This window comes from Colias croceus, chromosome 1 (assembly GCF_905220415.1).
Source record: "Colias croceus chromosome 1, ilColCroc2.1".
Classification (NCBI taxonomy): domain Eukaryota; kingdom Metazoa; phylum Arthropoda; class Insecta; order Lepidoptera; family Pieridae; genus Colias; species Colias croceus.
Window position 1 is genome coordinate 401,737 of NC_059537.1, and position 27,768 is coordinate 429,504.

Below are 27,768 nucleotides of genomic sequence, written 5' to 3' on the forward strand. Positions count from 1 at the left end.
TGTAATTATACCTTTTATTTACTTTTAGTTTGGAATCATGAGCTTTCTATTTTGGATGCTTTTACAATTACTGTTATGGGTTAGGGATAATTACTACAGTAATATTAAAATATCCTACACTTCAGTATTTGATTCTATCGAACTAACATTCAAACTCGATTCATCAAAATTATATTTTGTGCTGTAACATTTATTAGAGTTATAAATTTTCTTGATTATTATATTGTTTTCTTTTAAAGGTAAATGACCACAGTGTGCTTCTTTAGTACATAATTTCATAAAATGACATTTTTTTATCAAAACACACAACTGCACTCTACGAGAGTATATATTTATATTTTGATAAGTTACTTTTAGAAGTTTAGTTGAAAAATATCGCTATATCCCTGACTAATGTGGGGAGACGCTCTTTCAGCCATTTCTCTTGACGTCTACGTTAATACGTCATGCTGTTTCGAATAGATGTTGCGGTAAAGGGAAAAATTCGATAAATACGAGAACGTCCACCGACATTTTTTTATTTTTTTCTTAAGGTAGAGTTTACTATATAATGATACATTATACCCTATTACATGCAGGCGAGCTTTGTATTTTTGACATTAATTGATGAACACACATAGCTTACAGACATCATTTATAGAACGTGTTGCGAATATATAAAAACAAGTTCGCATATTTAACGGAATATAAACGAAATAATTGGCGTGACGATAGGCATAATGACAAGCTAAATGCTTGCCTACATATTACTTGGGGAATAGGAATGTGAAATTAAGTTATGTAGCTCTCATAAATATTTATACGTGACAATCATATAACACAACACAAAGTTTCCTTAAAACGGGATTATCTTGTAACAAAAAACAAAAAGGCTGGGTACTTTTGTTAAAGCCCAGTTTATTAATGATACCTGCAACACATATAAACACAATATGTGAGCCGTAACGATGTGGTATTGTTACATAACTGAATAGTCCCAACAATAGACAATAATTAATTACGGTTGTGGTCATATTATATTATGTTCTGTGCGATGAAATGAGTAATATTATACTGAAAAGAATATAACAGCTCGATTTACTAATTCACGGGTAAGTTATTAATTTTGCGTAACTTGACATGTTCATTACATTAATTAATGATTTTCCTTTGATTGTATTTAATAACGATGTCTTATTAGATTCTCTCAAATTATGTTCGTTTTTATACTATGGTAGTTCAAGTTAATTTTGGTAATAATTTTCTATAAGATAATATTACGTACTACTAATACCTGAAGATGTTTTTTCATATAATTTTGATTGAAGTATTATGATTGAATTTAAATTAATGAACTTATTGTATTAAAAAACTAATTTTAATATGTCACTTACAGTATATTAGATTAATACCTAATTGTGTTTTATACAGACAAACGTACACGACATAAAGTTACTCGAAATCAAACTAACAATCGAGAGACATGAAACTTTATAATATTTTGATAGATAGGTAGGTACCAAAATTGTTTGAATTTTTACTAAAACTTCAAGGTTTGACTTCTTAAAAGTACCTATACACTGTGAAACTGCTTTCTACTCCAGTATGTAGTCGTAACGTGAAAATTCTCAATTTGAAACCAAGCCCAGTTGAATAGATGAAAGTTTGTGTTTAAATATAAACTTTACCAGGAATAAACTCCACGACCTTTCCCAAAAACTGTGTGACGTCACGTCACTTGCCGTTTGTGTAAACTTTTGACATCTCTTTGCTGTCAGACCCGTTTGTAAGTTAAAGTTCTCAGCGAAAATACAATTAAATTATAGCATAATTAAAGCGTTGTTAAATATTTGAGTGCGTTAAATTGTAATGACGCGTCAATTTTGTTCAATATTGGGTAATTTAAAGGCGTAATTAAAGTTCGATTCAGATTCCGTAAACATGAGTAAGTACTTAAATGTTTCATACGATGTTTTCTTTCATGTTAAAGTCGCATGTTTTGGTTGAACTTTATTTTGTTTCTTCAATTTAGCGATGCTAACGTTATAACAGCACAGTATTATAATATTATATGGGATATTATATAGAGTATTATAATATTATAGAGAATACAATACTTGGACTAAACAGACGTGTCTTTAGACTAGAGAAATCCTTTTCCTTTTTTTTAATTTCTTTCAATTAGTACTCATTATAGAAATAACTAACATACATGAAAAGACCGAAAAAATTTATTATAGACTAGCTTCCGCCCGCGACTCCGTCCGCGCGGATGTCGGTCTTCGCGTGGATGGTTATTTCTCCATTTTGAGTACCTCTGTCAATAACATCTTATAAATATCTATTGGACCCAATTCCCAAATACGGCTAGGCCTATAATAATACGCAACGTGTGTTCGCGGTTCTACGGAACAAAGTCTATGGATAAAACTGAAAAATTAAGATTAATTTTTTTCTACGTATTTTTCCAGGATAAAAAGTATCCTATTTTACGCCCAGGATAATAAGGTATAATTATACCAAGTTTCATCGAAATCGAACCGATAGTTTTCACGTGATGCCTTCACATACAGACAGACAGACAGACAGACAGACAGACAGACAGACAGACAGACAAAAATTTTTTTAATCACATATTTGGGTTTGGTATTGATCCAGTAACACCCCCTGGTATTTATTTTTTCAATATTTTCAATGTACAGAATTGACCCTTCTACAGATTTATTATATGTATAGATTAAATATCGATAAGGTTTCAATGTAGGTACCTAATATTAAGGAGGATATTCGAGAGATGATTAATCTTTTACTGTACAAGTTTCGGCTACATAAAGAATTACTGTATAAATAATCTTACCATTAAGCCCATATTAAGCTTTGCTAAGAATTCTCTAGTATTGTTTCATACGCATAATATCGTTAATTTGTAGCAATCAATTATTAATAGTAATACAAAAAAGGGTACAAGCATGGATGACACAATTTTTTTTAATTTGTATCATTAAATACTATTTCAAAAAATAAAAAAGATGCAAATAAGTATTTTTCAACTAAAATATGAATACGAAATATCCAATTAATTTTACTGTAACACCCAATTCTTAACCACAACCGCATCGCTCAAAAATGTTTCCTTTAAATGAATAATTAGTACTCAAATTATAGTAAATCCTCGTTATTATGATAACAGAAAGTTTCGTGGTAAATATATATTTCAGAATCTAGGCTCCAACTTAAATTATTAGGTCGTTAGTTGAGAAAATTTGAGGAGAAATCGCAGCCAAAATAGATAATGCTGTTTTAATAAAGTTAGAGTTACAAAGCTTTTGTTGTTATTGAAAGCTGTAGGTATAATAACAATATTTAGTACAGTTTATGTTTAATATTCATATAAAATGATTAACCATAATACTCGATGTTTTTGGATATAAATATCCTTTAAAATCATCAGTATAAACTATTTTATGGAGATAAGTGAACTTATTGTACAAATTTTACCTTTTTAAAATCAATACAACATAAAAGTATGAAAAAGCGTTAAAAAGGACTAAATCTGTGGCAGTAAAACAATTTTTGAAGTGAAAACTTCTTTAGCGGCGTTGGGTATAAAAATCTTGAACTCGCGTCAGGACACGTGACCTGATCGAAAAAGCGTAAAGCGCGTCACACACGATGAAAATACTATATTATTTTATGTTAAGATTCTCTAATATAAAACGTTATAGTATCTTAAGGTATCTGGTATCAGCGTTCTGACCATCATTTTTCTTTTTGTCATTGCGTACTAAGACCCCTGAATCGCCATCCTGTTACAAATGACCCGACATTTTGTGGTAACGCTCTACATTAGAGAATCTTTATAGTATCTTCACCGTGTGTGACGCGCTTAACCCGCCATTGGTGACCTTATATGTCTGTGAGACCGGGCAGTCAAAGAAACCCAAATATTTTTGTCACCGTTTATCGAATTACACTGTGGTTTCGAGTAGCTGCCTAATTTCGCGCCCCCTACCGCTAGTCTATCCCGCGAGAGCGACGCAGGCGCAGGTTACAGAGTTTTGGCCCCAACCCGGTGCGTGAGACCGGCGTCACCAACTAAGTAAGTCAAATGGTTATTGTGTATTTTTTTTATTTTACTCATTTTGATAAAGCTGTTGTTGTTATTTATAGTTTAATCATATAATTATATTATAAGTAATTGTTTTGCTAGATTTGATCGATATTTTACAAGAAATTCTGTGTTTTTTGTTCAAATTTTGAACATTGTCTCAGCATGCCTTACGAAAGAAATCAGCGTCGTCTCGAGGCTCTTTTGCAAGAAGCAGTATCTGATGAGGATAGATTAAAAACGTCATTGGAAATTGAATCTGGAAGTCACTTCGAACCAGATAATTTCGAACCCGATCGCACGTAGTAGGTACCAACTTGCTCTAGTTGTTTGGCTGTTGAAGATGAGTGATTTTAGTATTGTATATTTATTTTTTTGGTCGAAGTATTACCATTTATGTTACTTCATTTTATGTTTTCAATGTCATAAGACTGACTAAGCCTAATTTTATTGTTAAATAATTAACATTGTTCTTTTATTTTTGAGTTTTAAAAAACCTTTGTTAAAATACTTGAAAATTTTAGTTATTTCAAAGATATTGCCTTATGCTAATAAAAGAGATTTGATTTATAAAATACCTATGTTTTATTGACAATAAAACATCAAATTTTATATCTATCCCAATAAAAAGTAGCATGAACTGTAAATTACAGAAAAACTCGTAGTCAAAAACCCCGGTGCGTGAGACCGGGGTCACCAACGGTGTCAGTCAAATTCACGTCACCAATGGCGGGTTAAGACGGATGGATATCAAACATGCTCAACGTTAATAATCAAGTTTTCACTTCTGCCGGCACTCCCGGAGTGCAACCCGTCTTTTTTTTTATTCAAAAGTGGCACACACACGGTTACAATAATTTTTGATGAAATTTACATTTTCAGGGATTTTCATGTAATATAGAATGCCTTGCTTCAGATTATAAGTTTTTTTTTTCAACCCAAAAAATAAGAGCCCAAATAAAATACCACTAGATTTTTGTTCACCAATTAAAAGGAATAAATGCAGAATAGAACTGTAAGCCAATATTGGATTGAGACATCTGGCCTGAAGCTACAGCTAATTGCAAGTATATCATTTCATGGCGACGTTATCTTATTAGAGATAATCAGTGATGGTGCTCGACGGTAAACTAATTAAGGCCTGTAATTGATAGCTGGTGAAGGATCGATACCGTGTGTCTTGCCTGCTATCCTGTCACTATGGTTTAGCTTTTTGAATTAAAGATGAAGTAAAGTGAAACATGTATGGCATAGGCATATAGAAAATAATTAGTTTTGAGCACAAATAAAAATTATAATGGCCTATTTGTATATTGATCTCGCTACCTATATTTGTTTTATTAGCACAAAATAACAGTTACCTTATACCTAACGATGGAAGGAGCATTATAAACCTAACGAGTGAGGAGAGATTTTACGACAATTAGAATGAATTTTAGCCTCATCGGATTTAGACTAATAAGGTACTTACGTAATTTTCCAATTAAGGTAAACGCAGCTATCAACGACCCATCGAAAATCTGAAGGTATTACCGACCTATAAAAGTAATTCGAAATTTAAACGTTTCCAGAACTATTCTAGCTATAGGTAGGCAAAGTTATACACGAATGTATTAATTGAGCATCGTATACTTTAACGTTAGAGTGAGTAACTGAGCAAAAAAGAGTTAAAATGCGTAAGTTGCTGCGGGGTAGCGTGGAAGCAGGACGTGTCGTACTGTTCCGTTGTTCCTTCGGGTAAGTACTGTGAGTATCTTTTTAAGACATTTACAAACAAATGACATCTATACTTTAATTTATATTACTAAATGTCAATGCATTTAAGTGTCAACTTTTCATTTCTTACAACATTTTATTAATAAAAAGTAATTTGAAACGATAAAACTTAAAATTAAAATGGGACGGTGTTAGCTTCACCAGTTTAAGTCGTGGCAGGTATCAACGACCCGTAAGTCGGCAATGGCAGCAACGTAACTTTTTGTTTTATTTTCTTTTATGTTATTATATCACACTAACACAAGTGGTCTTATGGACCAGTTTAAATCTAAGCTATGAGTCTTCATAAAAATCTATTAGCGACTAAACTTTTTTGTCTAGTGTTGTGTCTTTTAGCGTTGTCAATTTATACAAAGTTATGATATTTTCGAGGATCCCTATCGAATAGTTACAGTAGTAAATCATTGTTTTTTTTTGTTTAAACAATATGCATTTGTTCATATTTTGTATGACATTAATCAATTATAATCTATTTTATAGTCTGATGGTCAAATGAATTAAAATAACCATTTTTTTATGGGTCGGTAATACAATTTAGGTTTATACTTACATACTTTAATACCGACCCATGTGGGTCGGCAATAGCAACTATAGGAAGCTATTACCGATCGAATATAGATTGTTTAGTTTCTCATCTACAAATTCAAATTCAAATTGCTTTATTTGCAGAATGTAGAATAAAGATGTTTGTATATACAGATAATATTGATCCTTAAACATTCCGCTCGTAATTGAGCGTGCAAATATATTTTTATTACTTTTATGACATAATAGGTGCCTATTAAAAATTATATTTTTTTTAGGTTCAATTAACATAAAACATATAATTAGGTATATTTTTTCCAGAAATATGGAGCCACGAAAGCGGCGAAAAGTATTCAGTAAAACACAACTCGCCGAAGCAATCAATCAAATAGCATAACGAAATATCCTAGAGTTTGAAATCCTTAATTTAATATATGTACATATATTAATAGTATTATGTTGATTAATTTAAAAGTTTGTAATTATTTAGTTCATTACTAAAAAGTACTCATTTGTTTTATTAAAAATAACTACAATAAAAAAATACGAATATATTTGCATTTTTATTTCATTTTATTAAGATCGGTAATCATCATCATCACTAGCTTCTATACATTCCATTGCTGGAAAAAGGCTTCCTCTCACATACGATCGGGAATAGCTGCATAAAAATCGTTAATAGCTTCACAGCCGTTTTTATGGGTCGGTAATAGCAACAATCGACTAAGTCACATTGTAAATTATTTTTTACAAGATAATCCTTTATTAGAATGTATTTGCTTCAATAAATACATTTTTTATACATAACACTAGCATATAAAATGAAATTATAAATCTTTAGAAGAACCAGTATACTTAAAAAAGATGGTTGATTTTGAAATTGCCTTAGAGGGGTCGTTAATACCTGCGTTTACCCTAGAGCCATCCAATTTATATCTTCACAATGCAAGATTAAGACCACACTTTACCTTTAGGATTACATTAATTAATGTTTGTTATATGTGGTAAGGCAAATGATTATCGTGGATTACATTATTTGACGCGTCTAGTACACGTGTACCTATATTATATTGAGAGTCTCGGGAGTTGAATTTAATCTAATATATATTATAAAGGAGAAAGTTTGTATGGATGTATGGATGTATGGATGTGTGGATGTATGGATGTTTGTTACTCTTTCACGTAAAAACTACTTAACCGATTACAATGAAATTGAGCACACATATAGAGGGTAACTTGGATTAACACATAGGATAGTTTTTATCCCGGAAATCCCACGGGAACGGGAACTATGCGGGTTTTCCTTTGCAAACGCGGGCGAAGCCGCGGGCGGAAATCTAGTACTTTCTGATGCCTATTTCTTAGTCCACTTAAATAAAGCTTTATTTTCCCGTAATGCATAAAAGTTAAAAAGTTGAGAGATTTGGAAGTAAAAGAATAATGAATTTTTTATCGTAATGATAATATAAATATTATAACAGACACTCTTTGGGTTTGATTTGTGAAAAGAACAGCTTGCGTTTTACTGCGTTAACTATTATAAATTTTAATTTTGTCGAAATCAGTGCTGAAGTTTAGATGTGAAAGCATAAAAAACAATTTAGAGTTTCGTATTTTAAATGGCAGTAATCCATACTATATTAATATTATAAATGCGAAAGTAACTCTGTCTGTCTGTCTGTTACTCAATCACGCCTTAATAACTGAACCGATTTGCATGAAATTTGGTACAGAGATATTTTGATACCCGAGAAAGGACATAGGCTACTTTTTACCCCGGGAAATAGGATACGTTTTATCCCGGAAATCCCACGGGAACGGGAACTATGCGAGTTTTTCTTTGACTGCGCGGGCGAAGCTGCGGGTGGAAAGCTAGTATGTTATATTTATGCAACTCTATATAGTGTAGCGGTAATTTTCGCCCAGTTTTAACAAATTTGATACTATAGATATAATGAAATATGGACAACATAACGTCACACATGAATACATTATTGCATCGTTTACTCGTAGACCTCTTCACAACGCTCCCTCACCTCTCATTACGAGATGGCACTTTTGCTAACTGACGGGTAATTGGTTAGCCCTCAGACAAATACCGGCTAATAACATACTGTTAACAGAACACTTGACAGATGATTCTAGTACCCATCATGTAAGCCTATTTGTAGGTAAATTATAGTACATGAGACAATTCAACACACGAATTTTAGGGACAGTCTAAGATAGGATTCGCGATTGGATCGTGTTATACAAACATTTTTTTATTTTTTTTTTTATTTTTGACGTGACAACGTCTTATAATTCGATAGAGCCGGCTGCACGCCCGAAAAAACATGACTCATGCGGCGTTACCTCGCTCTGACTCATCTGAGGCGTTCCATGTAAGGCTTGAAGTGCGAGCGAGAGCGCGGAACGAGCGACAAAGAAGCACAATCGGACGTTGTCACGTTCAACTATCGTCAGTAAACCGACTTTACAGACAACCAATTTTTTCTTTTGAATGAATGATGAAGTTCTTTTCTAGTATTCGTTGGTAATTACCAACTCTCAATTTTTATATTATGATTTTAACAATATTAGAATATCATCATATTTTCGATATTTGCTACATTTTTAATAAAATAAATTACTCTGTTCGATGTAGGAAGACTAAGACTTAATGTTATAAGCATTAATTTTTCTTATACTCGTTATCCTTTTCCTTTTATATACTTTTACTATACTATTTGACTATAATGTCATGAATGATATTTTAACCAATTTAGCAATAAGAGAAAATTCATGTTACAATAATTAAAATTGAAAAAAAATGTAGTGTAACATTTTTTCGTTACGCGTGACATTTTTCCGTTACGCGCCATCTTTTTATTATCCCTACCACGCGTGATCGACGTATTTCTGTAAAGTTACATAACTATAGTAAATTATTTTTTGAAAAATAAAGTTATAAAGAAGTTGGACTTCTTACGTGTGTACACTAGTACACGCACACATTTTTTATATGAAGATGTTCTTTTGGAAAGTGCCATTTTCTAGAATTAATGAAAAGATAGCATTAATATATTATAAAATTTGTGTATGAACATAATATATACTCGGCTTATTTTACACGTGTATCAATAAATGCATGTGTTAGCAAAATAAATATTCCTAATTGAAGGTAACCTGAATTGTATCGAATCATCAGAACAAATAAATTCTCTTCAACTTTCCACAGCAATTGCGACATTTTATCCAATTAGTCTAATAATTTTCTTTCCAACTTTTCATCGCAATTTGTATTATTTTTGCTGTTCAATTTGACTAAATTATTCTTGTTCCTTTGTGTGTAATTCATTATGTATATTCAAGTGGTAGTCGGTAAACAATCAAAATCAATCAAGCCTAAACGAAAAATGAATATTAGCATTAATCTCTCACGCGTCCTACTATAAAATACAGATTTAGTTACGCGCGAATAACGTGCGTAGGACGTGCGAAGGTAGTTATGTAAATCTCATTAATTTTTATTCTGTTTTTATAGTTATCTTTTCATTTTTCCACTAAGTCTAGATTTTCTTCGCTTTGGTTTGAATTACAAGTAGTTGTCACTACAATCTTGCTACTCGCTGCAAGCTTGATTACCTACTTGCTAACTAGTTGATAATACTGAATAGGTCGAAGAACTTTATCTTCACAAATTAAATTAAACTTAAGTATAGGATTTTGTGTATCATCTAATATACAATAAGCGTTTTTATTGTATTTATTCTTCACGTTTTCTCTGCATAAGAACTATCCTCGTACTTCAAGGAATATAATAAAAAAAGAATTAAAGAAATCGGTTCAGCCGTTCTAAAGTTATTACCAACACATTTTGGGATTCATTTTTATAATATTACTAGCGGTCCGCCCCGGCTTCGCCCGTGGTACATATTCACGTTTTCTCTACATAAGATCCATCCTCGTACTTCAAGAAATATAATAAAAAAAGAATTATCGAAATCGGTTCAGCCGTTCTCGAGTTATGCGCTTACCAACAACACATTTTGCGATTCATTTTTATATTATAAAGATTACGTACTACAATGTGACATTTCCTCAATCAACAAACTGACCACATAACACAGACAACAAAGGTAATTTTACAAAAAGTATACTCCAGCGAGACAAGATTAGTGCCCGTGGCTTCGCTCAATTTGTCGGTTACGCCAATGCCTCACTCCGGACAGCACATTACAGTGTTTAACTGTACCCGGGCTTAAGCATTCTCTTTGTGAACTTTATGCTTACACCGCATTGTTAATTGGCTATTTAAACAAGGTTTAGAGTTGGAAAATATGCAATGTTATATGAAAATATAGAGCTTCGTTATGTTAGAACGTTACGGATAAGTATGTCTAATCTTGCGTTGCTATGTCCTTAAACATATTTATATTTTTATATTAAGTATTTTTTTGAAAAAATCACCCAAGCAAGGCAAAATGCAAGAAATTATTCATACCAATACACAAATTCTACAAAACAGTTCTTAACAGTTATTTAAATTGCTTACTTATGAATTAATTTTATTAGTTCCCTCAATCACTTACCCTTTGGCAAAATCAATTAAATCATAATATTAGGCAATTCAATATAACTGTAATGTGTTAAATGCATGATCTATCGTTAATCAACCGTGGCTCTATTAAGCAAATTACTGAAGACATCTATATGCTAAACACTATAATAATCGTAAAATGTTCGGAAATTAGGGGAGGAGGTCAAGCCTATCAGTTGAGCGTTATAGTAAAGACTACGATCGTTTAGTAACTAATGTATTACAAAAAGGTGCCAAATATCGATCATGTAGATTTCGAAACGATGGGCAAAAAAGTATCCTATTCTATGCCCAGGATAATAAAGTACAATTATTACACCAAGTTTCATCGAAATCGAACTGTTAGTTTTCATGTGATTTCAGCATATACAGACGGACAGACAAAATTTTTTTTAATCACATATTTGGGTTTGGTTTCGATACAGTTTTTATGACGCTGCTTTTTATTTTTTCAATATTTTCAATGTACAGAATTGACTCTTCTACAGACTTATTATAATATGTATAATTGTATAGATTTGATACCAAGAATCTATAAAGATAAACCTTTCAATTTGGTTTCAGTAATACGTATACACTTGAGTGGTTTTAAATAATTTATAATTTTTATAATTTTAAATAATTTTTAATTTTCGAGGTAAAGAATAAAACAGATAGCGAAAGACTCCAGCAAGATATAGATAGTATAGTGGAGTGGAGTCATCGTAACAAGCTGTATTTTAATGTAACTAAATGTTCCATGATTAGTTTTACTCGAGCACGCGTGCCCTTAAATTATGAGTACATAGTAGATGCGGTGCCGTTGAAAAGAGTTACAGAAGTACGTGATTTGGGGATAAGTGTCACGGCGGACCTTTCGTTTCGAGGACATATTACGCAAATTTGTAAAAAAGCGTATAGAAATTTGGGCTTTGTACTCAGACAGTCGCGGGGATTCACCAACATAACGGTAGTCAAAACGTTATACAATGCTCTTGTCAGGAGTTATTTGGAACACAGTGCGGTCATATGGGCACCGCACGAAGCAAAGTACACGGTTATGTTGGAAAGAGTACAAAATAAATTCATGCGACACCTGTACATGAAGCTTTATGGCGTGTATCCCTTCTATCCTCTAATGTATCCCACACTGTTTGTACTGGGAATGGTGGGATATAATGAGTTAAGGGTAAGGCGCGAATTTAAGCTGGTGGCATACTTGGTGGAGGTTTTAAGGGGCAAAGAATACAATCCTGGAATATTACAGAGATTGCATTTTAAGGTTCCAGACAACTATTTAGGAAGAAGAATCTTACCCAATTTACTGTATGTTCCAGTAGCGAGGACTAATCTATTAGCCAAATCCCCTCTTTTTTGTGCATTCCGTACAGTTAATGAAGTACACAATAAAATAGATGTGTTCTCTTGTACTTTGAGTGATTTTTCAAAGGTGCTCTTATATATTTTATGCTATCGGGAATGTTAATTGTATTGAGATTATAATTGTTAAGTAGTACTTATTTTTAATTTTAATGATGTTGATGTTTGATGAGATGAGATTTGTTTTTGTTAATTTATAAAAGAACACTGTCGAATTAGGTTAGAATCCTGTAATGATAGTAAGTTCTATGTGATGTAAATAAATAAATAAATAAATAAATAAATTACGTGAATAAAACCACAGCTTTACCCGATAGTCCTTTTAGCGCTTCGTGGATAAACCTCACTAACAAACTAATCCTTTACGTTCCTAACATATAACATTACACAAATTATACTCCTATCTTTGATACGTATAACATGATCATCATAAATTGAATAGCGTAAGAGCTAGTATTAAAGAGGTATGATGTAGCACGTACAAATGTCCCGGTCAGATAAATCATCCGGGGCTGACGTTAAGCATCCCGGATGTGATTCCGGATAATTTATTATCTGTGCCGGATAAGTGTAATTGAATACGACGTCTGTGACCTTGGGAATGATTTGTGCTTTTTTAGAAACGTCGGGATAGAGATGAAATATAATGGAGTGCTTAGAGATGAATAATGAGTTGTTAAATTATTCATGGATATATTCATTTGATGTCTTCATATTTGCGTTATACTTGTAAAAGACTACTAGAGAATTTGAAGCGTGATATAATTATGTTTGAAAGACTGAATTTGCGTTATCTAACTAAGGGCTGATTTTTCAATCCTTGGTTAAAACTTATTCGTCGAATAATGTATAAAACTACCATTTTAAAAACGTATTCTAATTGCCCGTATTTTACAGTTTACGTGACATTTTAATATTATCGTGTAATACTTTATTGGACGGATAAGTTTTATCCAAGCATTGAAAAATCGGCCCTAAAAGCAATTTGATATAAGACTCGTTTTATTCTATTTCATCTTATACAAAATTATATAAGACGTCTGAGATATTGAGAAGATTATCTTTTTTTAATCACTCTATTTTTTTTATTAATAACCTCACTATATTCCATTGTAAATAATACAAGAGCAATTCAAATATAACTCAAATGAGTCAAAATACACCAAAAATTGCCGAACTCTAAAATATAATATGATAATACTAGGTTCCCGCCCGCGGCTTTGCCCGCGCAGTCAAAGAAAAACGCGCATAGTTCCCGTTCCCGTGGGATTTACGGAATTGCGTCATTTTCCCGGGATAAAAAGTAGCCTATGTCCTTTCTCGGGTATCAAAATATCTCCATACCAAATTTCATGAAAATTGGTTCAGTAGTTTAGGCGTGATTGAGTAACAGACAGACAGACAGAGTTACTTTCGCATTTATAATATTAGTATGGATTATCATTATCATCGTCATTATAACTTCATCTTTCTGTTTCAAATATACAATACAGCTACGGGAATTCTTATCTATTGACGTACATAATATTATATTAAATGAAAATTATTTTTATGATAATAAATATAACTCAAGATCGAAATCTATCTATGGTAAACTTTACCTACACTGAAAAGGGCTACAAATAAAGCTTAACTTGCACTACGGACGGCTAAACCTTGTCCCCAATATGTCCTTATATGTTTGTCCTTTCCACCTATGTCCTTAGATGTTAAGGATCTCTATCCTCATCTAGAGCTGTCCAAAAAGGGATAAAACCAGAGATCACACTTGAATATTAATTGGAGTAAGAGATACACTCAAAGAAGGAAAAAAATTATAAAATTGCGAAATCTGTTCGAGTTATAAGTTTACACATTTCTATATTAATTTATAGTCTAACTAGCTTTCCACCCGCGGCTTCGCCCGCTTTGTCTAAAACCTAATAAAATTATCTACAATCCTAAAAATACCTACTAAAATCCGTAGCGTAGTTTTAAAGATTTAAGCCTACATAGGGACAGAGAGACCGACTTTGTTTTATACTATGTAGTGATATCGGTTACGATAAACTTCGCTTCGAAAAATTTCATACTATTTATTGAAGTTAGTATACATTGCCATAAATCCAAGTAGACTAACAATTATAGATATCAAAGTATGTATTATTTCCTCTATTTATACTTCACACATATAGTGTAGCAACCCTTGCGCTCCAGTGACACAGAGTCGTTAAACACGGTTCAAGTTTGAAGCCTCCGTGCTGTGACAGCGTTCGTTATATTATCTACATAACTCTAGAAATTTTATCTCAGTTTTAGTGAGAGAGCCTGGCAATTATTATTATTTATTTTTTTAGAAATTTATGTGTATTTAGGGAAGTTTATTTACAGAAATTGTGCTTTTTATAACATTAGGTAATTTTTATTGTTTTGTTATTTTAAAAGCTATGCAAAAGAAGGTAAATCTTAAAAAATATATCTAACTGTAAGTTGTAATTCTATAAAAGCCTGGTCTTATAGAGTCCAATAGAAAGTCTATTAATTTCCGTGACAGCCTTTCTTGACCGCATTTCATTGTGCGACCCGTTCGATTGAGATTGGAACTTCAACTTTCTCAAACTGATGTAAAATTTTTCGAACTCCCTTATAAAGAATTGATGAGAATAAGTAAGTGTGGAAATTCTATGTTTTTCTACATGCACAAAAAAAATATTATCATTTTAAACAGCAATATTTTATGTCGATGTTTTTATACAATAACCGAAAGACCTTTACTTTTTTCGTTAACTTAATATTACTTTTACACTTATTTGAAATATTTAGTAAATAGATAGGGAGGCGAAGAGGGGAATTTTCTGCAATACTCGAGCGTGGCAGTTTAAGATATGAGAGATACCTTAGACCTAATAGAACAACCTTGTTAACTATTTAGCTCTTTAAGTAGTGACGCGCGCCCAGGATAGACGATCAGATTAGTAAAAAAAAATCGATAGTCTGAAATACTCGAGCGCGTCAGATTAAGATATTGGGGGTTGATTTTAGTGTTTTAAGACTAAATTTAACTAATCTGACGATAAGTCCTTGACGCCGCCAAGTTATAGGGTCGCGAACTTGTAAAAAAAAAACGTTAATCCGGCATTCTCGAGCGCGATTGTTTTTATTTTTATTTTGAAGAATATAATCTAAAACATACTAAAAATACAAAATCTGCCGGTTTCCGCGTGACCGGAAGTCTGGAGGAGCCATTTCGTCTTCCGAAAAACGCGTTGCAGTATATAAGTCGCGAACGATACATTTTACAAAAAAAAAAGTTTGAATAAACAAAAAAGGTAATTTTATTTTACACAAAAAAGGTCTCTTTACATTTTTGTCCAAAGTTAAAACTTTTTGACTTGAAGCATCATAAAAACTCAAACTCCCGGTTTTTTGAGTTTATCTCGAAAACTGAGGGTGTTAAGAAAAATTGATATGAAATAACGATGATTAAAAAAAGAAACTCTCAAATCTTTTTCGGTCAGATTAAGAGAACCCACCAACATTTTTGTCAGATTAAGAAAATATGCTTTCAGGAGACCGAGATAAACCTCCCCTATGAAAATCTGACGCGCTCGAGTATTTCAAAAGGACTTTTTTTTTCTGCATTTTCAAAAATTCATCGTAACTTATCGTCACGCCGAAATCGTCAGTTTTTTTAAGGGGAGCTTCCTTGGGGCCTACTTAACACCCCTTCCGAAAATCTGACGCGCTCGAGTAAATTTTTTTTTTTGTGCATTTTTGACGAATTAATATGCCTAGCCCCACCACGCAAACCGGCAGATTAGTATACCGTTGTTATCAGAGGCACTTGGGGCATACGTAGTATGAATATCTGACGCGCTCGAGAATGCCCAAGTAACTATTTTTTTTTACATTTTTGAAAATCCGTACACGCCACACCCACCGCTAAAATGGTTTTTACCATAGAAGCTTTTCTTTTCGAAATTATTTTATCTATCGATTTTGATTAGTCTCGACGGCGCCGTTTAATAACGCCATTTAGCTACCTCGCCTCCCTATCTAAAATTGAAATCTCAATTTGTTCAAACGACTTACTTAAAAATATGACATCTGAGTGTTAAAGGTCAAAATAATTATTATATTACATCAAAATAAAATTGAGATAAATAACTTTAATTTCATTTTCACACAAAATCTTTGCTAATATGAATAAAGTTCTTATCATTTTATTAAGTTTTACTAGACACTTTTATACACAAACTTTGCTTGTTTCAAAGTTATTTTAAAATATGGTAGTTTTGACCTTTAACGTTTTACATGATGTTGCAAAAGTGTTTTTTTTTTTAATTTAGAGGCCATAAAACTTGAAAAAATAAGCTATAAATTGTGTTTATCGTCTATGACACACATCCAAGTTTGTCTCTTTTGTAGATAATATTCGAAAAATCACGTAAATTAAAATAAACGTTGCCGTGCGATAAAAACCCTTGCTATAAGGGACTGGAAAACATTTGAACTGTGTTTGCCTGTGATCCAATTAAATTGTTCTGGTTGGTGGCGCCGCGGACTGCTCATTTTTGAGCGGGAATAACATAGTTATTAATTATATATATAGTAGAAATTAGGGGGAATTGGGGAATTATGGAGAAAGCTTAGAAATAGAGAACGTAAGAAGAAATATATACACATTTTTGAATTAAATATGTATTTTTATTGTCGTTTAGAAATAACGGCATTTAACTAAATAATAGACAAGGTATAAGTTAGAACAAGAGTAAGAAAAAGTGTTCCTTGTTTAATATTTTAAACCAACACATAAAAATTGAATAATAACCTTATGTGTTATGTAAAACATATAATTCATTTCTATAATAATAAAACATGAAATTAAGATCAACTCGTCTTACGCTTGTTACTTTCTGAATTTAAATAAAGGTATATAAGACACGTTTTCCTAAATGATTTTCCTGTTACTATAAGGTACTTTATACTTTCGTCCCTCACAACAAATAATAATAATATCTAGCAATTTGCGATGAAATTGTGATAAATGTATCAATCAACAACTGAATTTAATGTCAAGGGACGTTAAATTTTAAGTGAAATCCAACTCAATTTGATTCTTGATATTTAAAAAAAATATTTAAAAAGAATTATACAGCTTATTTACATTTTTATTTGTTCTTATGTTACGGTTGTAGTAATAATACGTGTATGATGTTATACTCTCCCTGTTCATCCAAATATTAATGAATTAGACAAGAAATAATTCTTCAATAATTATATAGTAAATTGAAAATCTTTTTTAATCTTCTTAATATAAATATATAAATCTCGTGTCACAATGTTTGTCCTCAATGGACTCCTAAATGACTCAACCGATTATAATAAAATTCGCACACCATGTGCAGTTCGATCCAATTTGAGAGATAGGATAGTTTAAATCTCAAATCGTTTTAGAGAAAGCGGGCGAAGCCGCGGGCGGTAAGCTAGTTTACTATATAATTATTAAGCTGTTGCATAGCTTCTATCGCGGGCCTTGAGCGCGGGGACCGAATCGAGGAATTCCGTAACGAAAAACCTCACGCTCCCCCACTCCGACGGGCGCAGGTGTGGCTTGAAAGTGTGGAGGAAGGAAGGTGGAATTCCTCCATCAAAAAAGGAGGTTTCTCGACCAGTCTACTCGACTGGCCGGCCGTTATGGCCCCAATGGATGATGTCGGAAAGTTGTATATATTGCTCTGTACCGAAAAAATTTCGCTTTCGCGATTCAGAGCGAGGTGTCGCTACAAAGGCATAGCATGCAATAGCTTTACCGCGGCAGTCCCCGAGTGCCACACGTCGTTTTTTTGAAGAATTATTTCTTGTCTAATGGAATTATCGTATTTCAATACAAATACTGTATAATATGTAATTATATAACCTACAGGTCAAATTTTTCAAAATTTTTAACTATCAAAAATAGTATTTGCGATATAAATATTCAAAAAGGCCTAAACGAGGCAACTTTAATTGAATCGTTGAGTTTCAAATTTAAACACGACCCGAGGTAAGGTCACTTCGGTTATTTAAAACTTAACTTTGAATTAATTTTAAAAACGAAAATACACGAACAAAAATTATGCGCGTTTACGCTAAGGTGTTTTTTTACATTTACATTAACACCGTACTTCCTTTACACACACATTCATAGAACGTAAATTAAGTGTTACATTTTATGTATTTCATAAAACATAAAAAAGACGTGTGGCACTCGGAGACTGCCGCGGTAAAGCTATTGCATAGCATGCCTTCAAGCTACACCTCCGTGCCCGTCGGAGTGGGGAGCGTGAGGTTTTTTCGTTACGGAATTTCTGGATTCGGTCCCCGCGCTCAGGGCCCGCGATAGAAGCTATGCAATAGCTTAAAAACTCCCACTCTCCTTGCATCCTGCGTTCCACCTTAGAAAATAATTACTGACCTAGCCAATCTCTGTTAAAAATACCTGTAGCCTCGAACTTCTTCGAAATATTAGCCCGTATGTTTTCAACATTCTTAACGAGTTCGCATTAAAATTCGACTCTTATGAAACTTGGCTGTTATCCGAATTACGTGGACTTTATAAGGGTCTGATTATATTGATACTTCAAAGGCTGCGAGGGCACCGGCACGCTCGTCGACGAACCTTAATTGAGATATCAGTCTTTGCGTAGCTTTCAAGGAATGGAAATTTGATGGTTACCTATATTTTATTCGAATATTCATGTTACGCTAAAGAAGCGGGGATGAAAGATTGGAGTTTTTTATGGGCTAGGTACTTTTTTTGTAGAGTCGTATACAACCTCCTTCTTGAAATGAAGTAAATTCTTGGAATTAAGTTCACTCTGTGTGTAAGTGCTGATTTACACAGGGTCAGTAACTGACTACAAATTCAAGGCAAATCAGTGCTGACCCGAAAAAAACCCTGTGTAAACAGATTTGAAGTCAGTACAGAGGCTTGAACTCAGCGCTGAGTTTAATATTCGGACACGAATATTTTAGAGTCAGTTGGCGCCCCCCGCTACCCGCGCACCCCCAAGTCAGCAAATAAACCCCGTGTAAACAGACAAGTCAGTGCGTGGTTAGTCATTGCTGCTGCGTTGTAGAGTGATCACGTTTTTTTCGCTGGCGATAAAAATGACCCATAAGCGAAGACGAAACCTTCAATTGCAATTATATGGCAAAAACGAGTGCCTTTGGAATATTAAATCCCTAATTCCAATTTCTTACCGATTGTCGTTTATTTTTAGTTATATCTCATTTTCTACAATTTCTATTAACTCATTCAACAGCAAAATTGATAAATTTTTCAACAAATAATTAAATCGTCGTTTCAGTTGTTTTCGCGAATTCATTTTTCCCACTGACTTCACAAACGTGTGGTCACCGTGAGAAACGCACCACTACTACTTACTTCATGTAAACAGTTAAAGTCTGTCGCGGCGCCGAAATTCGCGCTGCGACTGACTTGTCTACTGACCCTGTGTAAATCAGCACTAACATGTAAACATGACAGTGCAGTGAGAAACAATGTATTTGTACGTATAAATAAGTATTTTTTTGTTTTTTCTTTTATACCTATTATGTTTGTTGAATGAACAGCAATATTAAAGAAGCGTAACTAAAAGAAGTAATTCCTTTCTAACTTCTACCAATATTTAAATTTAATTTCCTCAGTAAAAACTTTAAAGTACAAGCCGCGATTCTCGGTTGATTAAAAAGTGAACCGGCAACTTTTATAACGCTTTGAACTGGCGCTTTCAATTATCAGAAAAAAACTATTTTGTTTTAATGAAAAGAGCTGAATTACTGAGCAAAGTTAAAAGGACCTTTGTGAGTTAGTTCGCGGAATTAGTGTAATCTTGGACAATCTTTTGAATGCTTGAATTCATTTGGGTGACTGAGTTAAACTTTGCTTGTTGTATTCAATTTACAAATACATTTTTCTATATAGTTTTGCAAGTCCTCTTTATGAATTTATTTCTACTTTGTATTGTTCGGGAATATTACGAAATGTAAAAGCACTGAAGGTAGAAACGAAAGCAAATTAATCCTTAAATATAAATTGGGTTACGCGGGTATAATATAACATTTCACAAAATCGGTGTTAATTGGCTTCATCAGTGACTAATGTAAATTTATTAAAAGTAAGTGTTAAATGGTTACATTTTAATATGGGAGCTAAAAAATTTTAATAATTAGATTATTAAATAAGCGTATCCATGTTCCTAAATTCCCATTTAGTCCTAATTTTTGCTTAAAATGTTGGAATTTTGTTTTAATTCGATTGAAGTTTCGAATTACAAGTAAATGATAAGCCTGCGTATCTTTGAAGCCTACACGAGTTTTCTTATTTATAGAAATTTGATATGCTGTTGGAATCTTGGAAAATACACGAGAACTTGGTCAAAGAGAAGTGAAAATAAGTTTGAACAATAACGGATTAAGGTGTCTGCCCACTACACCGTCTCATAACTTGACCTTTACTGAACTGTAATAGAATATCATGATCCTGTCAGCGTGGGCGGAAAAGTACAAGTAGCAATAACACCTTTGAATAATTAATATGACGCATGATATTGTAGTTTAAAGATGTGACCTTTTCACTGAATGATAAACAAAATATATCAGGGAGCTGTGAAACAGGCTTTTAAACTTGGAAATAAATAAAGAAACTATATAATCCATACTATAATATTATAAATGCGAAAGTAACTCTGTCTGTCTGTCTGTCTGTTACTCAATCACGCCTTAACTACTGAACCAATTTGCATGAAATTTGGTATAGAGATATTTTGATACCTGAGAAAGGACATAGGATAGGTTTTATCCCGGAAATCCCACGGGAACGGGAACTATGCGGGTTTTTCTTTGACTGCGCGGGCGATGCCGCGGGTGGAAAGCTAGTATCTAATAATACCAATATAAGAAACTGGAAATTTTCTTATTCTTTTTTATAACTTACGTTTAAATTACAACAAATGTAATTTAAACATTTGTAAGATTTGTAACGTGGTGAAGGTACAGGTAATATATTTGTTTTATTTCCCACTACGTGGTGTATTCATATACCGGTATATAGTCGGATTTGGGACTGAGCGCAGAATATTAAACAAGGTCTTAGCTAAGAGGTTTACGGTCTGTGTTTTGGCGAACATAAAATATTTATGGAATATCATACGTGGCACATGAGTTACGGCTCTTAGAGATGTTCCTGTAAAAATATTTATAGCGTGGATGCGTTACAGCTATCTCTTATAAATTTTAGACCAAAAAAAATAACACAGTGTAAGTCGTTAAAATTGTTCAAGCTTTAAAGTTGTTGTTTTTAATTGTTATTCTTTGAAACTACTCGTTTTCGTTCTGACTATTGTCGTTCAAATGAGCAGCATATTTAATTATCAAAAAAATATTCGAATTCAATATGAAAAAACATATTTTTGGTACATTTAATAGTATGAAAATATCTCCTCTTTTTGGCGATAGAATGTTTAATTTCTTCACATTTAAATTTAGTCAAATTGATCTATTACAAACATTGATATGAATCTCTAACTTATTTTATTCTTCCCCAGTGGTTTGGCAAGACTGGCAGGTCCACGCAACGTCCACGCCTGCTGAGGTGGGAGGTCCAGCCGTGGTGACCTGCGCCGCGCCCTCCGCGGTGCGAGACCACGCCACGGTCGCCGCGTGGTATAGAGACGATAGTGTGGTCTCTGCGGGTGATCAGATGTGTAAGACATGATTATTTATGTAGTAGATAAGAATATAGAGTAGCCAACTCTACAAAGTTTAACAGATTAAACAAACACTTAAATAATCGATGCAAAAATCCATATTAATATTATAAATGCGAAAGTAACTCTGTCTGTCTGTCTGTTACTCAATCACGCCTAAACTACTGAACCGATTTGCATGAAATTTGGTATGGAGATATTTTGATACCCGAGAAAGGACATAGGCTACTTTTTATTGCAAAATATCTACCACGGGCGAAGCCGGGGCGGACCACTAGTTATCTATAAACGTGTATTGTTTGAGGAGTTGAAGTAATGCTGATGTATACAGTACGATTTGCGGCTAATAGAGCAGCAGTATGGACATAGACTATTATATTAATAGAATAATTCATAAAATCGGTTCAGTTGTTTCGGAACTCATTGGGACAAACAAACAAAAAATTTAAATTAAGAATTACTTATATTTAAAAATATCTCTTGATGTTAACTTAAGAACTGTCCTATATTAATTTGATTTGTTTATACACTGACATTAAGACGATGTGTTTATAAAATTTAATTTAATTACCGTTAATCATTTCCAACGCATCATATTTCTGGCAAAAAAGGAGTTTGTTTATTAAATTATGAAGTCATTTTTGTGCAATTACTTTGTTGAAAGCGTACTTTTGTAACCTTTTCGATGTATTTGTATTTGTATACTTTGTTAATTTGAACAATTTATTTGGTCTATGCAGATTGATTGAACGTTGTTATTAAATTTGTTCCCCGAATTAAAATAATTTCCCGCGGGATGACGCAGACTGCGCAAAAACAAGTTTTTCGTGTATACAATTATTTAAATAAATACAATACAAACGTTTATAATTTACTTTATATTCAGAAGCACAATCGCTTTTTATTTTTGTGTTCTTTTTTCTTGTGTTCGTTAATAATTGACATGATAGTTTTGCTTTTATATTTCTTAATTAACTCTATTCATAATTTTGTATTATTTTGCTTATAAAACATTTGCTTTTACGTATAAATTTTGAAATTGGACAAAGTTTTTAGTAAATAATACGTAAATAATACAGAACTAAGCCAGGCAATTGCTCTCTGCCTCTGTTTCAATAGAACTTGCTTCCAGCTGGTCCAGCACTGGTGGTGGACGAGGGGTGGAAGCTGGTCATCCGCTCGGTGCGAGCTGACGACTCCAGGGCGCAGTACTCCTGCTCCGTACTGGACTCCCTCACGGGGGAGCGCCGGAGAAGCATTCCTGTCAGTATAGATGTTACGCGTAAGTATCTGGAATATGAAAAAAATCTTTGGGTTTACGATTCGAGTATTGTTAGGGGAGTTTATCGAATTATAAATTAAATGTTTTTTTTAATGCTGAAATTTAAGTTATATATATGATTAGTTGTTATGTTACCTATTGAAAATCATCTTATTTTATTTGTATAACAACATCTACAAAAATACTTTTAATACCAAAATACCTACGCTACGTACTATGTACATAATGTAAGCGATTTTTTGTAACCCTTCTACGAAAAATGGAATCAATATTTACTTTTACAGCGATGAGCATGCCGTCCGCGCCACGCGCGCTGCTGCACGGCGCATGGGAGGCGAGTGTGCGGCGCGGCGCGGACGTGTGGCTGCCGTGCCTCGTGCATGCCAACCCGCCGGCTACTGTCACGTGAGTTATAATATGTAGAATAGAATAAACATTTCAGAAACAAGGTACACTACAAAACGAAAGGAGGAGAAATAAGGTGTGTGTGTCGAGCACATATGTCAGAAGTGAAACTACTAGAATTAGTATTACAAAGAATCATCTGTGTGTATATTCAAAATGATTAATCTGTAGTATAAATCAATATTACCTACATGTAATATAACACAAGATTTTAAACACTATCTATTGTATATTATTATGTAAACGTTGTCAAGCTAAATTGTTATTTTTTTTATATATACATATATCCATACTAATATTATAAATGCGAAAGTAACTATGTCTGTCTGTCTGTCTGTTACTCAATCACGCATAAACTACTGAACCAATTTGCATGAAATTTGGTATGGAGATATTTTAATACCCGAGAAAGGACATAGGCTACTTTTTATTTCGAAATAATATTATGTACCACGGGCAAAGCCGGGGCGGACCACTAGATGAGATTGCGTAGACATTTCATTACAAGACTTAATATAAAGTTCTAACTTATAAAACTTGAAGCTTCGTTTTTCTTTGTCATCACAGCGTAGAAGTCTGCAGGGTTAAGAAAAACAAAGACTATAATTAACCCTTCGCAAGATGCCGACTGACAATTGCAAAGTTTCACTTTGTAAAACTTTTAAACAACTAGTAGATTGGAAGATTAATTACATTAGAGTTGAGTCTTTTGAGCTCTCCTTACAGCAGATAGACTGTTATACACAAGACATCTTTGAGCGAGGTGTCCGGTTGTTCTGAAGCGCTTTGCTTCTTGTTTTTCATAGACACGTGCGAACTTTAAACTGGAACACGTGCGTCGCTTACCGAGAAAATATAGAATATATTGTACAGTTTCAGAGTCAATGTTTATGTTTTCATTGAGTTTTACATACATAACCTGTTTTGTATGTGAATATGAATAAAAAACAGGTTATAGTAAAATGTAGCAGAGTGGTATAAAAATATGCTTTGGATTAGGCACGACTAAAGCTCTTTCCTCGGATGGTAGGTATATAATAATATTTACTTAATTTTGCGAAATTTTCTTTAGATGACGCGTATTTCCGTAAGAAATATCACACCTACATCTACCTTCAAAAACTTTCATGTTTGTTATATCAGTAGAGGTTTTCATATGTACAAAAGTATTCCCAAAAGATTTAAGCTTCGAGGAGTCATCGACCTTTATCAAGAAATTTATCACAAAGAAGTCGTTATATGTTTTTATGAAAATAAATTAAAAAAGGGGAGCTTTGTCGCCAGATATTTTATTATACCTTCTAAAGTTTTAAGAGGCGTATACAATTATACATAGTATTAGCGAAAAACATATTTTTAATCGGTATTTATATTTATGATGGTAATAAAGTGACCGTATCTTATAAATTTTAGGTTTTTCATGAAAATATGATATGTTTTTATACAATATTAATGAAATTGATGTGAAATATAGAGGTCTAGTATATAGAGCAGATGCATTTTAAATCGTGTATGTGAAATACAAGCCCTTTTGAGCAATTCATAAAATCTGCATGTGTATTATCAGGTCAAGTCAAGCCTTAATGCGTACCTAGCAATTTAATCAATTAAAACACAGTGGAAACATAAGCCACTTCAATGTTTGTTTTACTGGGAAATGTATAAAACAATTATGACGATTGAGAGATTTTCAATTGTTTATTTTTTCAGATATTTTGGGAAAATTGTTATGATGTTAAAATTTCACATAGGTATTAATTATAGAAGTTGTGAATCTACAGAATGAATTTTAATGATTAGTAACCAACTAATTATTAATTGATTTGATTTTAATTTTGTTGAATTTTCGTTTCTTTAGTTTGACTTATTTTATTAGTTAGTAACTAACAGGAGACCAAAGACATCTTCATTTCTTTGTTATACAATCATTCTCTCATCTCTGAACAAAGGTATTGAATAAAACCAATGGCATACCTTTCTTTAAAATTACTGGCACATTATTCATTCTCCCCGCTATAACCTTCGTTATCCAGCAAACACATCTCATAACAAAATATGGTTCTCAGTTCTAAAAAGGATCGTGACAGCGCGTCGTAAACGCTAAAACGTGTATGAATACTATGGTTAGTATAAGTTTTTTATTAAAGGTATGTAGCTATTATAAATATTTACTTTTCACTTAGAATGATTTAATCAAAAGTTACGTGTTCTGTTTTATTAGAAGCAAAACAATAAACTACCTTTAGAGAAAATTTATCCAAGAGGAAAAGAGATGATGAACTTCGGTTTTACCTCATTCATTAAATATTGAGTTTGAGGTTCTTTACACCTCATGACTTGTTGGTGTATAAAATACAAAATAATATTGTGTTCTTAATTAACAGATAAATATGGTGTAAAATTACTTTGATTGATGAAAATTTTGCAGAATCAAAAGCTCCACTATCAGAGTTAATTAATTATGTCGTATCTACTTTTGCAAATTCACATCTGCCTGCAAGCCGTTTAAGCCACCAGGATTGGTCAAATATATTTTTATTATGAAATCACAATTTTTCTATTGTATTGATGAAACAGAAAACATTTAAACATCAATGTATAAGGCTGATTTTAGTCTCACGCTCACCGTCAGCGCTCATAGCTCAGCGCGTAGTTTGTCAGCGCTGAGGCTCAGCGTGGCTCGTTTTAGTATCGTACTGACCGCCATACTGTACAGACGACGACCAAAATGCGCTGACGACGTCCGCTCCGCTCGACGCTAGAACGCTCACTGAAAGCAGAGGCGCTCGGGCGATCATCAGCGCCGACAGCTACGCGGGGCCGACGCGCGACGCGTACGGCCGCGTAGCTATCAGCGCTGACCACTGTGCGCGCTGATAGGTACGCATCATTTAAAAACGCTTCCTAGAAGTCCATATATCTCGGCCATCAGCGCTGACGGTGCGCGTGCCGTCGGCGTAAAACTAAAACCAGCCTAACAATAAGCATATTATTTATACCACAATAATTGTAACATATTGAGGTGAGGACCTCACGACATAATATATACGTAACACGACACCTTACTGTATCGTATCGTGTCGTGTGGTGTGAGGAATACCCGTTAAGTCCTTACGCAAACAAGGGCTTCGGTATCAGACGTTGAGCCTGTGATCCAGCGACACCGCAACCCCGGGTCAAATACCCTTTACCGTACCGGTCATTTCCTACTATGGGATTATTGATACCTTTCATTTGATTCGATAGATGCACAATTAAAGATTACTGTGCTTAATAACATACAAATACAATTCTAAGTATAGTTGTTACATTTTACAAGTTGTATAAGTTTAATAGAAGTATTTTTAAGACAGAAATGTGTAGTTTCATTTTATTAGACTGGACAAAACAGTCGACGGCAGCCGTCGACGTTTTGTCTGCTGCCGCCGACGCTTCGACGACTGCCGACATGTGGCGATGGCTGAAGTTCACAACTTGCAGTGCGTGTGTTAAAACTCTTAGTGGGATTGGTTGTAGAGCCTCTTTATACAGTAATGTAAAGATCAAACGATTATTTAATTACCTTATTAGACTGTTATTCAATAATCTCAAGTATATCCAAGAGCGCTGAGCTTTCGCAAATAAAGTGGCGTTGTCAACATTGAGATTCGGTAACTCGATTACGTTATTGTTTTGATACGAGTACTCTGAATTAACTGATAAGTACACAGTGGAAACATAAGCCACTTCAATGTTTGTTTTACTGGGAAATGTATAAAACAATTATGACGATTGAGAGATTTTCAATTGTTTATTTTTTCAGATATTCTGGGAAAATTGTTATGATGTTAAAATTTCACATGTCCTTTTCAACTAGGATGATTCCTGTGACACATCGATTGTTGACACGTGTAGAGATTGCCTTTACTGAAATCGTATCAATTGTTTCCGATAATCGATAATATTTTATATGGAAATGAAATCGATTTGAATAAAGGACCAAAATCAGTTATTTCGGCATTTCGCCAACAATTATTAACTA

General features: G+C 33.3%; 1 protein-coding gene across 1 annotated transcript in view; it reads left to right on the plus strand.

Moving 5' to 3' along the window:
* Positions 1 to 23,751, plus strand: part of LOC123697375 (Down syndrome cell adhesion molecule-like protein Dscam2) — a 59,819-nt gene extending 36,068 nt beyond the window's left edge. The window contains exons 4-6 of the mRNA XM_045643869.1: positions 21,899 to 22,057; positions 23,193 to 23,342; positions 23,627 to 23,751. Coding sequence (XP_045499825.1) covers positions 21,899 to 22,057; positions 23,193 to 23,342; positions 23,627 to 23,751 — 434 coding nt within the window. The remainder of the gene's footprint in view (positions 1 to 21,898; positions 22,058 to 23,192; positions 23,343 to 23,626) is intronic.
* The last annotated feature ends 4,017 nt before the right edge of the window (positions 23,752 to 27,768 follow it).